The sequence below is a fragment of the Acartia tonsa genome, chromosome 10 (assembly GCF_053477335.1).
Source record: "Acartia tonsa isolate MP-2025a chromosome 10, ASM5347733v1, whole genome shotgun sequence".
Classification (NCBI taxonomy): Eukaryota; Metazoa; Arthropoda; class Copepoda; order Calanoida; family Acartiidae; genus Acartia; species Acartia tonsa.
Genome location: NC_137269.1, coordinates 49,892,759 through 49,909,007, shown reverse-complemented (window position 1 = coordinate 49,909,007; position 16,249 = coordinate 49,892,759). Strand labels below are relative to the sequence as shown.

General features: G+C 30.5%; 2 protein-coding genes and 1 long non-coding RNA gene across 3 annotated transcripts; all 3 read right to left on the bottom strand.

Annotated features, from left to right (window-relative positions):
• Positions 1-531: 531 nt before the first annotated feature.
• LOC145330316 (uncharacterized) lies at positions 532-4,110 on the bottom strand. Its single transcript, XR_013883367.1, has 3 exons — positions 3,977-4,110; positions 3,204-3,291; positions 532-2,094 (listed from the first exon to the last, which is right to left on the bottom strand). It is a non-coding gene; the product is annotated as an uncharacterized LOC145330316 (long non-coding RNA).
• A 7,650-nt stretch (positions 4,111-11,760) lies between these two features.
• Positions 11,761-13,975, bottom strand: LOC145330312 (uncharacterized). Its single transcript, XM_080174954.1, has 2 exons — positions 13,903-13,975; positions 11,761-12,982 (listed from the first exon to the last, which is right to left on the bottom strand). Exon 2 carries the CDS (start codon positions 12,955-12,957, stop codon positions 12,160-12,162), a length of 798 nt encoding a protein of 265 aa, XP_080031080.1. The 5' UTR covers positions 12,958-12,982; positions 13,903-13,975; the 3' UTR covers positions 11,761-12,159.
• Positions 13,976-14,004: 29 nt separating this feature from the next.
• On the bottom strand, positions 14,005-15,646 carry LOC145330311 (uncharacterized). Its single transcript, XM_080174952.1, has one exon. It carries the CDS (start codon positions 15,625-15,627, stop codon positions 14,308-14,310), a length of 1,320 nt encoding a protein of 439 aa, XP_080031078.1. The 5' UTR covers positions 15,628-15,646; the 3' UTR covers positions 14,005-14,307.
• Positions 15,647-16,249: the final 603 nt, after the last annotated feature.

Sequence of the window (16,249 nt, the reverse complement as noted above, 5' to 3'; positions counted from 1 at the left end):
CAATTGGGGGTATGGGAACGGTGGGTGGAGGCCGAGAAGAAGAAGGACGAGAAGAAGAGAAGGAAGGAGTGAAGAAAAGAAAACGAAAGAAATAATAATAATTAATGTCATTTATTTATTATGTGTTTTATTAATGATAATTTGTTTGTTTTAGTTATGTGTGCTTTGAAGAAGATTATTTATTTATATATTTATCATGTTAATAAATCCTATTGAATGTTGTTATGCTTTGTATTTATTCGCTATCGTTTAATATGAGCTTAGACGTCCTTTATTACTTACAGATTATTATCTCTAGTGTAGAACCATTCAGGGTTAAGATTATTTGCTTTAAATATTGTTCTGTTTATTTACAGATTTATAATGATTAGCTGAGGTTAGACAAGGTGTCAGATTAATTATATGTCAAGGTAATTACATGTCAATATCACGTTTTTGTCCACAAAATTAGTAGAAAACTTCTTTCTCATTGATTCTATACTCCGTGCATTTTTATTTGTTATAAATTAATCTGAAAATAATATTTTTACATCAGACAATTATTTTATTTATACTAGGTACAAGATAAAAAAACAAATTAATTATGTGTCTTTATACTAAAAACAATAAAAATATTGTTTAGTTAATTTTACATTATTTATTCTACATGGAAACATGTTGTCATAATAAAAACAAAATATTTGTCATTATCAATAAATTAATACTAAATACAAAGAGAGAGATAGGTTTCTGGTAGAATCCCCCCCGACTAAATGACTGGGTTAGGTTAGGCTAGGTTAGGTTATATAACTAAGGGGCCGAGTGCCCGCGGCTAGGCAGGCTAGGGGGCCGAGCGCCTGTGGCTAGTCAGGCCAGGAGGCCGTTTTTCTGGGGGGGAGGGGGGGGGGGAGTATAAATTGTCAAATTTTGAGAAATATTTCCTAAGAGGATAATACCTATTCACTAAATATGTGTATTTCTTATTGAAAAGAACTATAGACAACATTTTTTTTAGAAAGTAAACATAAATATTTATCGTTCTACTACTGTTTTTAACTTAACACATAACCTTTACGGATTTTACTAAAAACCTATCCCTCTCTTTTATATTATATGCACTAATAGGAAATCTTCATGAATGCATTGTCAATACTTTAATAAGAAAGGCTATAATCAAGGGGCGATGTATTTAGTAATATGACGAATTAGAGATTTTACGGATATTAATTGAAATTGGATAGTAAATTATATTATATGTTGGGATATTTATATCAGAAAGTAAAATAATATTTATAATTCACTGATAAAACTATTTACAACACTCTCATTCATTTACATTTAAATAGAGAGAGGATCAATATTGTCAGCTCTCATCTGGATAGAGAGAGGATCCTCTTCAAGTATTTCTTCTTCTTTAATTTCTTCTTTGATATAAACTTCTTCACATTCAATGAAATTGATTGATACAGAAGTTGTAGCTGTATTAATACGTCTTTTTATCATTTTTAAATGTTTAACAGATTTTTTGTGTTTTGATAAATCTGAACTAGAGACATAATGTTTGTCACAAAGTTTACATGGGTATGGTTTCTCTCCAGTATGAACTCTTTCATGGAGAGTCAATTTACCACTAGTTGCAAAGGTCTTTCCACATTGATCACATGAGTATGGCTTCTCACCTGTATGAAATCTTTTGTGAACAGTCAATTGGCTACTTGTTTTAAATGATTTTTCACATTGATCACATGAGTATGGTTTCTCTCCAGTGTGGATCCTTTTATGGACCGACAAATCACTATTCCGAAGAAATCTTTTATCACATTGATCACATGAGTATGGATTCTCACCTGTATGAACCCTTTCATGGAGAGCCAATTCCCAACCAGATTTAAATGTCTTTTCACACTGATCACACGAGTATGGCTTCTCACTAGTATGAATTATTTTATGTCTGTTCAAGTGACTGCTATTCGTAAATGACTTTTCACATTGATCACATGAGAATGGTTTTTCACCAGTATGAACTCTTTTATGGACAACCAAATTACCTCTCAGTGTAAAATTCTTGTAACAAATATCACAGGTATTCATGCTGGTTTATCCTCTCTCAATATCCTAAAATATTTTTATGGATCAGTATTAAAACATAAAATATTGTTGTACAGATATTTCTAGGTAAAAAATTATTTACACAAATCGAGAAAAAAAGGTAAAATAAATTGTTCTAAAGTAATGATAAATGGGTGGAGTGGACGACACGTATATGAGTTAGGGCGGTAAATATAAATAATACATTCATATAGAACTGAAGAAAAACATTGATGACAACATCTATAAAAGCCAAGCTCAAAAAAACCAGACTAGCAGAAAAATCCAGGGATATAAAGGGATAAGTTAGTGAATCCCTATGATAATGCACATAATTACCCCTTCTGTAGATTAAAATTAGTGGTTGAAACTATTGAACACTCAACTTAATGAATCAACCAATCAAAATTCACTAGTGTCCCCAAAGTTGTTAAGCAAACGAATAAGAAAACGTTACTATAAAACTTTGGGGACCTCCGAGAAAAATCTGCAATATATCTCTGATAAAAGCTGAGGAAAGGCATATTTTTTATTAAAATTTGTAACAGAGCAGTACAGACAGACCAACACATCAAGTGATATATAGAGTAGGTGCGATATTTGAAAATTTACGGAATTTTTTTTTGAAAAACAAGAATGACAACATTCATAAAAGCGAAGCTCTGAAACAAATGACATTACACATTAAGACTGTCAGAATTAAAAGAGCAGAATATAAATGTTTATGTCTAGGGAAGATTTAAAGTAAATTTGTAGCAAAACTGCTTAATTACAGTACACACTTACATTTTAAGAACTAGATTATAGAGATGCCTCCTTATTCAATTGTACCTTGTTATAATAGGAATCAGTATTTAAAAAAAAACCAGATAAATAAGATAATTATAACACATGTATAATTTGTTGTCAGAAAGGATAAAAATGAACATTAAATGGACGCACAGACGTTATGGTAAAGATTATACAGTTGCTACGCTTTCTAAATTGTACCTAACTGTTACAGGAATCATCATACAAAGTTTGAAATTATTAGACATTTCTAAAATGTCGAAATTAAGGAAAAGAGCTGACCATTACGGACGGACGGGCCGACCGTAAATATTGAAAAACTTCCTGTTCAAAAATAATATAAATACCTTGTAATATAAAGTAGATCTGTATAATGGATTTCTCTCTGTTCCCTGTGAATTTTAGTTGCTGACTGACGTTGATTCAATTATCAACCTAAATCATAAACAATAGTTTATTCTTATTTTATGTAAAATAAAGAAATCTCCGCCCATTCATTAAATTAATATAATACTCAATGCAGACTCCTCCTACTTTTAATAAGAAACAGAAGCTTAAATGAAATGTGATATGGTGTTATTTTCAATATTTGAAATATATTTGAAATAAGTTTTAAAATATATAGCCTTTATTTAAGGTGCATAGTTACCTTTATATTTACAGTATATAAAAAAATAACAGAGGAGATTTTTAAGGCCAAAGTTTAGAAAAAGTGCTCAATAATTCACTTATGTCATATCTCCCCCTCCCCAATTTTCAATAAATGATCATAAAGGCGCAAATTTAAACCAATAAATTTTCGCCTTTGTAACAAGTGAAAAAGTTATGGGAAACATTTTGATAAAAGTTTTATAAAAGTATCAGAATTTCAGACTAAAATCATTTTGCTCAAAAAGTTATTTTTTCCTTTCAAAACTCTGACTCTAAAAATCTCCATTGTTAATTGGTGTAGAAATTTTTTTTTATTTTCTGGTATGGAAATGTATAGAGAACAAGGACATATGCTGCTTTTAAAAATAAGTATTATTATCTGGTAATCATTAAAACAATTTATTAATGGTCATGCTGTATACATATCAATTTGTGTTGTAATTTTATAATAACATTGAAATAGAAATACCTTATAATTATAAAAAGTAGATCTGTAATTGTATTTCTCTCTGTTCACTGTGAATGTTAGTTGCTGACTGACATTGATTTACTTATAAACCTAAATCATAAACAGTAGTTATATCTACATAAACTAAATCTCCGCCCATTTACTTATATATGATGCTCAATGTGGACTCCTCCCACTTTTTATCAGAAACTGGACAAACCAATATGATTTAATAAATATAATGGCGGCAAATTCAGGGAGGGAGGAGACATTGAGATGATTATTACACTAGTCCCCATGGTTTTATATTTATAATTACCTTTTCTTATTCGTTTGGCCAACAACTTTAAGGACTATAAATGCATTTTGATTAGTGGGTATATTAAGTTGAGAGTTCAAACGTTTCAACCAAAAATCTATACCTTACCTACAGAAGGGGGTAATTTTATATATAAAAATTTGGGATGTACATCAAATTATCGGCCATTGTCTTATCCCTTTATATTCCTGCGGGAAATTAGGAAGAAAAATATAATAACTTTAAAATGGGGAAAATATTCTTTATTTATATGAAATAGTCTGTTTAGAAAGAGCACAATTCAAAGATTATTTGAAGTGTATAAACTGACAGACAACAATATTGTAGATTTACTTTGCACATAAAATATAATATCAAATTAAAACAAGATACCCTTACATCCTTATAATAAAGTAACAGGATGTCTATTTGTCTCTCTATTCCAAAGGATCTCGCTAACCGCTGAACCGATGTGATTCTCCTTTACAGGGTAGCTTGTCATAGGTCCTGGGAAGGTTTATAGCTAATTTGAAAGAGGGTACAACCATCCTCCCCAGAGAAATTGTAAAAAAAAAACCGCCGGCCTGCAGATATTTTTAATAATTAGCCTAAAACATAACTATAACACCATATATTGGCAAAATAAATATTTTTGGTAGGTAAACAGCTTATTTTAGTAAAGATTGAAAAGGAACAATTTTACGTGTCCCTAGAGGCCTCTGTGGGAGTAGCTGCTAGTAGTTAGATATAATATATTAATAACAAAGATTTATATTCTAGAAAGAGAGAGAGATTGATTTTACCATAATAGTTTTTTTTTATTTTCTACTATGACAGAATTTATGCAAGATTTCATGTTTAAGTAAAAAAGGATCTAAAAACAAATGTTGCTAAATAAGAGGGTGCAGGAAGCGAAAATTGACTTTGACTCACTTACATTTGGAAATTCATCAAACAGGGGACAGTCACAATTTTTAGCCTTCTAGATCTAATCGGAACTGATATAATAGGGGTAGGAGCGTTGTATGCCCCCCCCCCCCGCCACCGACCGATAAAGGTGCGGCAAGGGGCCCGACTGTTAAAGGTTAATGAAAGTAATCACATTTACCTGATTTATCTTAGCTATTTATTCAAATATAGATGGAAAAATTCTACTTTTTTTTCAAAATATTCATTATCTGAAAAAAATCAAAAGTTACAAAAAAATGATAAGTTTTAATTTGCAAAATAGAGAAAAATATTTTAAACCAAATAATCTAAAATAAACAGCAAAAGTAGAAAAATAATATTATATACATATTTTATAAAAAATAAAGTAAGGGGGGTGGGGGGGAGTTTTGCCACTTTCACTTACTGGGTGATTATTAGGCTAGGTATTAATGTTTGACAATATGACATAAAGTAAAGTTTTATCACAAATAACCTATAGTCTAACATTAATGTATTGCCTAAAAATGCCCGAGTAACCCCAATCCAACCACTCACTTTAGTACTTACATAAAAAAATAATACAATATTTACAAAATTTGATACTTCATAAAGAAAAACAATTGTTTATCATATTTAAATTTTATATACTATGATATCACTAGAATCTTTATCTTCAATTTCTTCTCCTTCTATTTCCTGTTATATTGTTTCTTCAACCTTCTCAGCCTCCATGTTGATAGACAAAGGATCCTCATCAAGAGTTTCTTCTTTTATTTCAAGTTTAGTATTAGCATCACCACAATCAACAAAACTGGTAGAAGCAGAAGGTTGAACTGTATTCTTAGTAGATTCTAACTTATTCAGATGTCCAGCAGATTTATTATGTTTTGACAGTTCTGAGCTAGAGGAATAAGATTTCTGGCATAATACACAAGAGTATGGCTTTTCTCCTGTATGGATCCACTTGTGCTTTGTTAAGTCACTACTTGTACGGAAAGCTTTTTCACATGTACCACAAGAGTATGGCTTCTCACCTGTATGAATTCTCTTGTGTTTTGTTAGGTCACCACTTTGTGTAAATGCCTTTTCACAAGAATCACAAGAGTATGGCTTCTCACCTGTATGGATTCTTCTGTGATTTTTTAATATACTACTGTTTGAAAACGCCATTTCACAAGTGTCACATTTGTATGGTCTCTCTCTTGTATGAATTCTCTTATGTGTTGTTAAACTGCTCCTACTAGAGAATCTCTTCCAGTAGATGCGACACTTGTAAATGTTCATGACGAATTGTTAATTGTTCTTGCACCTGGGATAAACATTATTTAATGAATACCTGTTTCGAATTGAAAATAATGATTTCAAGCATTTAGTATTTCATGAATCATTTCATTGTATGTCTTTATAAGTTTATTGTAAGAGCTACTCTATATTTAAGGTTGTGTCCGAAGGCCTGTTAATACATAATAAAGTATTCTATGAAAACTCGCCATCTTTATCTTATTTAGTAAAGCTACTCTATATGTTGGGTGTGTCCATCAATATGTAAGTAAAAGTATTCCAAATATGCTGTGATGTTTTATTCCATGTTATAGACAAATGTATTCTTGTACTTGTTCAAAACTAACTTATTTTAATTTTCTGAACTGAGACTATGCCTGGTTTATTTCTCTTTATGTTGACTCCATTTTAAACCTTATTTTATTTTATTTTTTGTCTGAAAAAAGAAAAAATTATCATTTAATAAGTAGATCTCATTGAATTAAAGAAGGTAGACAAACTTTTGCACCTAAGGACAGAAAAAAATGTCTAAACAGAAACAGTATCTACACGATTTAGTTGAAATAATTTGAATTTTACATCAAGTATTCCTCAAACTTAGAAACTTAGGTTAGGGTAAATTGGTTATGTACAAGGTAGCCCTGTAAGGTTAGGACGACACAGATGTTTAAACAATAAAGCAAACAAAGTATATAAGATACTACCTATTTACACATTTTTACAAATAACATTTTTTTTCAAAGAGTCATGATTTTTTCTTTAAAATTATTTTTGGAGAAGTAATATTATTTACACATATTATCAAATCTTAAATACAAGCATTACTATATATTGTAGCACATGCTTAATGACATTTACAACCAATTCGCAATTTAGGACCATACATTTATCAAACATTTTTATTTTTATTTACCTAAATAAATTCTTCACTCTCAATTCCTTCTTCCTCCTTTATTTCCTGTTTTATAGTTTCTTCAATATTATCAGCCTCCATGTTGATAGAGAGAGGATCCTCATCAAGAGTTTCTTCTTTTATCTCTAGTTTTATATCAGCATCACCACAATCAACAAAACTGGTAGAAGTAGAAGGTGTTACTGTATTCTTAGTAGATTCTAACTTCTTATGGTGTCCAACTGATTTATTATGTATGAAAAATTGTGATTTTGATTTATAATATTTCTGGCACATGTCACAAGAGTATGGCTTCTCTCCTGAATGAATCCTCTTATGGTCATTTAAATGACTTTGCTGTGAGAAAGCTTTTTCACATGTTTCACAAGAGTATGATTTCTCTCCTGTATGGATTCTCTTATGTCTAGTTAATTCACTTTTGTAATTGAAAGCCTTTTCGCATGTATCACAAGAATATGGTTTTACTCCTGTATGGACTGAATTATGGAGAGTCATCTCACAATTTGTTTGGAAAGTTTCTTTACATATTCCACATTTAAATATTTTCTCATCTGTGTTTGGAACTTTCAAGTGATCTGTCTGAGAGAAAGTCTTTTCACATAAATCACAAATGAACAGTTTTTCTCCTTCAAAACTTCTCATATGTAATGTCAAGTTCCCCTTAAAAGAGATTTTCTTCTTGCAGAGACCACACTTGTCCATTGTGGTTTTTTTTTGTTCTTGCACCTGAAAAAAAAAATATTCAGAAAAATTGATTTTCTATATTACAAAAAACTAAAATAAAAATTCGATTCATTCGGATTATAACTTTTTAGAATTTAACATTTTTGTAAAGTACGGATTAGAACAGGTAAAAATAATCTCCTTAATGTATTGAAATCAGAATACTACCATTTACATATATCATAGTAAATAAACCAAATTATTAAAAATTATTATAAATTACCTATATAATAGGTATAAATATGTATATGATGACTTGTTATTAGTTAAAACTTTTTAGAGCATGTCCACAGCCCGAAACAGTTTGATATCTACAAAGATGGAACAAAATTAGAATAATCAAATTACTTTTTATATGCCTCTGACGGATGTCATTAGTGCATTATATTAATTGGTTAGAGGATTCTAAAACCGTAAGAACCTTTTATAAACCTTTAATAGAGCCATTCTTAGAGAAACCTGTAATCTCTAATAACCTAAGGCCTCACTTTAATGCCTAACTTAATAACCTGTCCAAATACCTGTTTTTATTTGTGATGTTTTTATTATTCCATGTAATCTAATTTCATTTTCGTGTTCTGAAAATATAAAAAACAATCAAGATATTAACAAGGATGACAACATCCATAAGTAGCGAAGCACAAAATCTATAATAAAATAGACAAACAGACAAAATAATTTATAGAGCTGATTAACTGTTTCCATAACAAAGAAAAGAAAGAGGTATATATGCAAATAAATATGAAAAAACTTAAAATCATGAAACTTTGAAAAATTAAGGTTTATATCTGAAAGTTTTAAAAAGAAAAGCAGCTTAAAAGCAATCAGACTACCAAAGATTTTTCATACCTAAGTATGGGGCATAAAATCAGTAATATTGGCAAGTTTCAGTAGTGTATTTTTTGTAGGAGCCGAGAAAATCTGTTGCAAAAAGTAAAAGCGGTCAAAGAGCTGTTTAGAAGCAGTCTGGCCGCTATTGATGAAGAATACTTAATTATGCTTCATATTGTTGGGAATGTTGACAGGAAGTTTCAGCCTTCTATCTTTTATAGGAGCCGAGAAAATCAGTTTTAAAAAATAAAAGAGGCTCTAAGCTGCTTAAAAGCAGTCCGACCGCTATTGATGTTTCATACTTAAGTATGCTCCATATTGATAGGAATGTTGACAAAAAGTTTCAGTCTTATATCTTTTACAGGAGCCGAGCAAATCAGTTTTGAATAATAAAAGCGGCTAAAAAGCTGCTTTAAAGCAGTCTGACCGCTATTGATGTTTTATACTTTGTAATGCTTCATATCAATAAGATTGTTGACAAGAAGTTTCAGCATTCTCTCTATTACAGGTGCCGACCAAATCAGTTTTGAAAAATAAAAGCAGCCAAAAAGCTGCTTAAAAGCAGTCCAACCGCTATTGATGTTTTATACATAATTATGCTGAATGTTGATGGAAATGTTGACAAGAAGTTTCAGCCTTCTCTCATTTAAAGGAGCCAAGAAAATCAGTATTGAAAAATAAAAGCGGCTAAAAAGCTGCTTAAAAGCAGTCCGAACGCTAACAATGTTTTTTACTTGATTATGCTCCATAATGATGGGAATGTTGACAAAAAATTTCAGCCTTCTATCTTTTGCAGGAGCTGAGAAAATCACGTTTCCCCCAAAACGTTTCAGACATACATACATACAGACGGACATTTCAAATTATAGAGTAGCTTCGCTACTAAAAATGTGTACAGAAAACAAAGAAGAACTACAGATTTACACACAGAGATAACTTTAAAATCCTTATTCATTCATTTTGAAAATGTAGGAGAAAAAGTTTTTGTTTATATAACAAAGGCAAAATTAATTTAGTAGGTAATTAATATATTGTCTTTTTATATACAACAATTAAATTTACTGAAAATTGATCTTTCTTATCAACTGACATTATATCATTTAGTTAAACATATTCAATTTTATGTTCAACTATGTCAATATTGTCTATCATTTTCTCATCAGAATTCTGTTGACAAGAAAGAGAATCTTTATCCTGAATTCTTTCATCTTCTTTTTCCTGTTTTATGGTTTCATCAACATTCTCAACCTCCATGTTGATAGACAGAGGATCCTCGTCAAGAGTTTCTTCTTCTTTTATCTCTAGTTTTACATCAGCTTCACCACAATCAACAAAACTGGTAGAAACAGTCGAAGGTGGAACTGTATTCTTTAATTCTAAGTTGAGAAGATGTCCAGCTGATTTATAATGTTGTGACAGATTAGAACTGGAGTAATAAGATTTCTGGCGTAATCCAGGGTGGGTCCTCTTATGATCAGTTAAATGATGTTTTTGTGAGGAAGCCTTTTCACATGCATTACAAGAGTATGGCTTCTCTCCTGTATGGATCCTCTTATGGTCAGTTAAATTACTTTGTTGTGCTAAAGCTTTTTTACAAGTATCACAAGAGTATGGTTTCTCTCCTGTATGAATTCTATTGTGTCTTGTTAAGGCACTACTGTCTGAAAATGCCTTTCCACATGTATCACATTTGTATGGCTTTAAACCATGAACAGTATTGTGTCTGTAAAAAGTATTCGTGTATGAATATTCTTAAGGACAGTTAGCTCACTACTTGTACGGAAAGCTTTTTTACATGTATCACAAGAGAATGGCTTCTCTTCTGTATGGATCCTCGTGTGTACAGTTAATGAACTTTGTTGTAAGAAAGCCTTATCACATGTATCACAAGAGTATGGCTTTTCACCTGTCTGAATTCTCATGTGTTTTCTTAAATCACCTTGTAGTGAGAAACTCTTTTCACATATTTCACATTTGAATGTTTTCTTATATGTATTTTTTCTTATTGGAGCACAATCTATCTGTGAGAAAGTCTTTTCACATAAATCACATATGGATAGTTCTTCACCTTCTAGAATTCTCATATGTAATGTCGAGTTGGAAGAGATTTTCTTCTTGCAGAGACCACACTTGCTCATTCTAGATTATTATGTGTTCTTGTGTGCACCTGAAATAGAAAATATTAATATTCAGGATAAAAATTATTAACAAGCTAAATTGTTATGAATTAAATATTTATAGAGGATGTCTTCGGCGAAAATCAGTATCATATATTTACAAAGATTGAGCAACATTATAGTTTTATCTGTCATTAGTAATATGTTTGTTCAATCAAAAATATTTAGTTGTTAATGTCATGTTAAATTCTTGAATTTAAAGCTTCTACAGCTGTTGCAAAGATTGTAATTGTCGACCTCTATTAAATATCTAACAAAATTGCAAATAGAGCAAAAATGTTCTCATTCATAAAAATGATAAACAATATCTACTTAGGTAATATATTGTCTTATATAAATACAATAAAATAAAACTTAAAGATATTGAGCTGAAATTTTTTATGAAAACTTTTTTTAAAAACTATAGGTAGAAAGCTAATTCACTTTTATTACAGACAGATATTAAGATTCTGCTACATAATATTTATTATATAGAAACCTAACTTACTTTACTAAACTCAAATTAATTGTTTGTTCTTTCTTTTTATAATTGTAGAGTCTCAATTCATTTTATATTCAGTCTGAAAAAAATATAATTGTAATATTACAACACAATTCTAACTATGAAAACTAATTAAATGAAAATGAAAAAAATTTAAAAATTAGAGGAGGTAGACAAACTTTTGCACAAAAGAACAGAAAGAATGTATAAACAGAAACAGTATCTACATGATTTAGTTGAAATATAATTAATTTTTACAATAATATATCAATTAGCATTCCTAAAACTTAGATTTGTATAAATTTGGTAAGTAAAAGGTAGCCCCGCAGGGTTAGAGCAACGCATATTTATGTTTAAACAATAAAGCAAACAAAGTATATAAGATACTACCTATTTACACATTTTTACTAATAACATTTTTTTCTTTAAGATTATTTTTGGAGAAGCAATATTATATACACTTACTATCAAATCTTAAATACAAACATAAATATATAATAAAGCTAAAAGACATTTAAAACAAATTCACAATTTAGGTTCATTAATTTATCAAACATCTTAAACTTAAACTTAAACAAATTCTTCACTATCAATTCCTTCATCCTCTTTTATTTCCTGTTTGATAGTTTCTTCAACACTCTCAGCCTCCATGTTGATAGAGAGAGGATCTTCATCAAGAGTTTCTTCTTCTTTTATCTCTAATTTTACTTCACCTTCACTACAATCAACAAAACTGGTAGAAGCAGAGGGTGAATCTGCATTCTTAGTTGATTCTAACTTCTTGAGATGTCTTGCTGTTTTATTATGTGTTATCATGTTTGAAGTAGTTTTAAAGGATTTCTGGCATAACACACAAGAGTATGGCTTCTCACCAGTGTGGGTCCTCATATGTAGAGTTAATTGATTACTCGTGCGGAAAGCTTTTTTACACGAATAACATTTGAATGGCTTCTCATCTGTATGGATTCTCTTATGATCATTTAATGAACTTTGTTGTGAGAATGCCTTTTCACATGTATCACATTTGAATGGCTTCTGACCAGTATGGATCCTTTTATGTTCAATTAAATAACTTTGTCTTGAGAAAGACTTTTCACATGTATCACAAGAGTATGACTTCTCACCAGTGTGGGTCCTCTCATGGACAGTTAGCTGATTACTTGTGCGGAAAGCTTTTTTACACGAATAACATTTGAATGGCTTCTCATCTGTATGGATCCTCTTATGGACAGTTAACACACTTTTTGTACGGAAAGCTTTTTCACAGGAATCACATTTGAATGGCTTCTCTCCTGTATGAATTCTCATATGCACTGTTAAGTCTCTCTTTATAGAGAATTCCTTGAAGCAGATATGACACTTGTTCATGATGGATTCTTAGTTGTTCTTGCACCTGGAATAAATAATATTTAATGTAATAGAGTTTAAAATAATAATTCCAGTTACTTTAAGTATAAGGTGTGCCCGTACGTCTGTAACTATAGCTACTATATATGAAGGGTGTGTCCATTACTATGGAGGTAAAAGTATTCCAGATGTATTGTGTGTTCAATTTAATCTTTTGCTTTTTAAAATTACAAATAGCATGAAAGCAGAGATGACAACATCCATTAGTAGCGTCGCACAAAAAATTATGGGAGGACAAACGGGCAAAGTGATTAAGCAAATATTTAGCAGTCATAAAATAGGAGAGGTAGAAAATGTATGATAGGCATCCATGAAACTTTCATAAAATAATTTTTTTATTTTTTGTTGACAGACTAACAGACAAAGCAACTTATATACTAGATGAAAGGGGGTATTTCCACAAAATAGAATAGTTTACAAATGGGTCTTTTTGTTCTGCTTATTTTCGTAAAAGTAAGACTTAAGAAAAGGAGTAGTTCGCTGAAAGTTTGCATGGCAGCAGCTGTTTTATTGGGTTATAATATGGAACCGTGAATTAATGGGTTGAAACCGCTCCTGAAAACCACAAGATCCCGCGATTTTGTTTGTTTTTTCTCGCTAAATTTAAAATTAGTTTTGATATCTTAAACAAATTAGAGTATTCCATAAATAAAAAAGTAAAATAAAAATTGTGTTTCTAACTACACCTTATAGGATGAAAATTTTTCTAAGTAAAACACAGTAAGTGGAGAAATATTTTAACATGTGACTACACATATAGCTTGTAATGGGCTCTGCATTCGAAATAGGAGGGAAGAAACTTAAATCCAAAAACAATTTAGCCGAAAACCATCCAAGGACCTAAACTAAGTATATTAATCAATTGGTTCACTGATTAGCAAGATTATAACAGACAAACTAGTTTACCTGATTTTTTCTTATTTATTGGTTCAATGAAGATTACAAGAATTCTACTTTTTTCAGTTCATTTGTTATATCTGAAAAATAAAAGGTAAGTACAATGTGAAACACAATTTAAGATGTAATTATTTTTCCCATTTAATAAGGGAAGAATCAAAATAGTAAAATAACAAGCATTGATAACAAGTTTGATTTTATAGAAATTGTACCAAAGCAAAATAAAACACAAAAACTCATATAATTGAAATAGTTCTGGAATAATTTCCATTGAATATTGAAAAGTAATTATTACAACATATAGAACATTTGATACAGGGTGAGTCAGATATACATGAAATCATTAGTTCAAAATATTTGTTATAGACATTTAATCTACTAAGACTTAATACTTTCATATTAGCAATTTGATTATCATACTTCAATCTTGTGTTCAACAATGTCAATGGTAATTTTATCCTCATCAGGATTCTGTTCACAAGAAAGAGAATCTTTATCCTGACTTTCTTCCTCTATTTCCTGTTTTAAAGTTTCTTCAACATTCTCAGCCTCCATGTTGATAGAGAGAGGATCCTCATCATGAGTTTCTTCTTCTTTTATTTCTTGTTTAATATCAGCTTCATCACAATCAACAAAACTGGTAGAAGCAGAAGATGGAACTGTATTCTTAGCAGGTACTATCTTCTTCAAATGTCGAGCTGTTACATTATGGCATGACAGTGAGTATCTTGTTTTGAAATACATCTGGCATAGATCACAACAGTATGTCTTCTCCCCAGTATGAGTTTTTTTAACTTTAGTCTTAGGAGATTCTAAATTCTTTATGTGTCTAGTTGATTTATTATGTGTTGTCAGGTTTGAACTAGAGTAATAAGATTTCTGGCATAACAAACATGAGAATGGCTTCTCACCAGTGTGGGTCATCTTATGCACAGTTAAATTGTATTGTTGTGAGAAAGTCTTATCACATGTATCACAGGAGTATGACTTTTCTCCTGTAAGGATCCTCTTGTGGACAGTTAGCTCTTTACTTGTACGGAAAGCTTTTTGACATGTATCACAAGAGTATGGCTTCTCTCCTGTATGAATCCTCTTATGTTTAGTTAAATTAGTTTGTAGTGAGAAAGTCTTTCCACATGTATCACAAAAGTATGGCTTCTTTCCTGTATGTCTCATCTTATGTTCAGTTAAAGTAGTTTGTAGTGAGAAAGTCTTTCCACATGTATCACAGGAGTATGGCTTCTCTCCTGTATGAATCCTCTTGTGGACAGTTAACTTACTACTTGTAAGGAAAGCTTTTTGACATGTATCACAGGAGTATGGCTTCTCTCCTGTATGAATCCTCTTGTGGACATTTAGGACACTTTTTTTACGGAAAGCTTTTTGACATGTATCACAAGAGTATGGCTTCTCTCCTGTATGAATCCTCTTATGTTCAGTTAATTTAGTTTGTACTGAGAAAGTCTTTTGACATGTATCACAGGAGTATGGCTTCTCTCCTGTATGAATCCTCTTGTGGACAGTTAACTCATAATTTGTACAGAAAGCTTTTTCACAAGTATCACAAGAGAATGGCTTTTCTCCTGTATGGATCCTCATATGACTTACCAACTGTTGTTGTAGTGTAAATGCTTTTTCACAAAATTTACATTTCTCTCCTGTATGAGTTCTCATATGTCTTGTTAAACTACCCTTTGTAGAGAATTCCTTGCAGCAGATATGACACTTTTTCATGTTGGATTCTTAATTTTTCTTGCTCCTGAAATAAAAAAATAGTTGATGTAATACTTGTGTAGAATTAAAAATATTAATTTAAGTTACTTTATAATCAAGGTATTCTTGTATGTCTGTCACTATAAAAACTATCTCATTACATCCATGTCTTATTCAGAATAGCAATCTTCTATATGTAGGGTGTGTCTGTCACATTATAGGTATACTTAACATAAACTCTATCTAATCTATAGTTTTTATAGTAATTAAGGCATGTTAGAATTGTTCTATTAATTTCAAACTTTGGAACATTTAATTACGTTTTAGAAAGTGTACCTAGAAACTTTATAATCTTTAACGGAATGTTTGTATGTCCATTTAAAAATGCGGATCTTTTAAATAAAAGTTCCTAGGACAACAAGGTAAACTAATAAACTCTAGTCCTAAAATCGTAAGAATATCCTTAAAACATTATCCTGTATTCAAGCAATTTTGCTTCAAATTTACATACAATTTTAAGTTGCATTGCTTTTATGGATGTTTTAAACTTGTTTTTATATATAAAAAACTTACTTACTTTGATTTGCTAAACCCAATTAACTTGTCTTTTCTTTATCTTTATGTTTCTACTGACTTTAGTTTA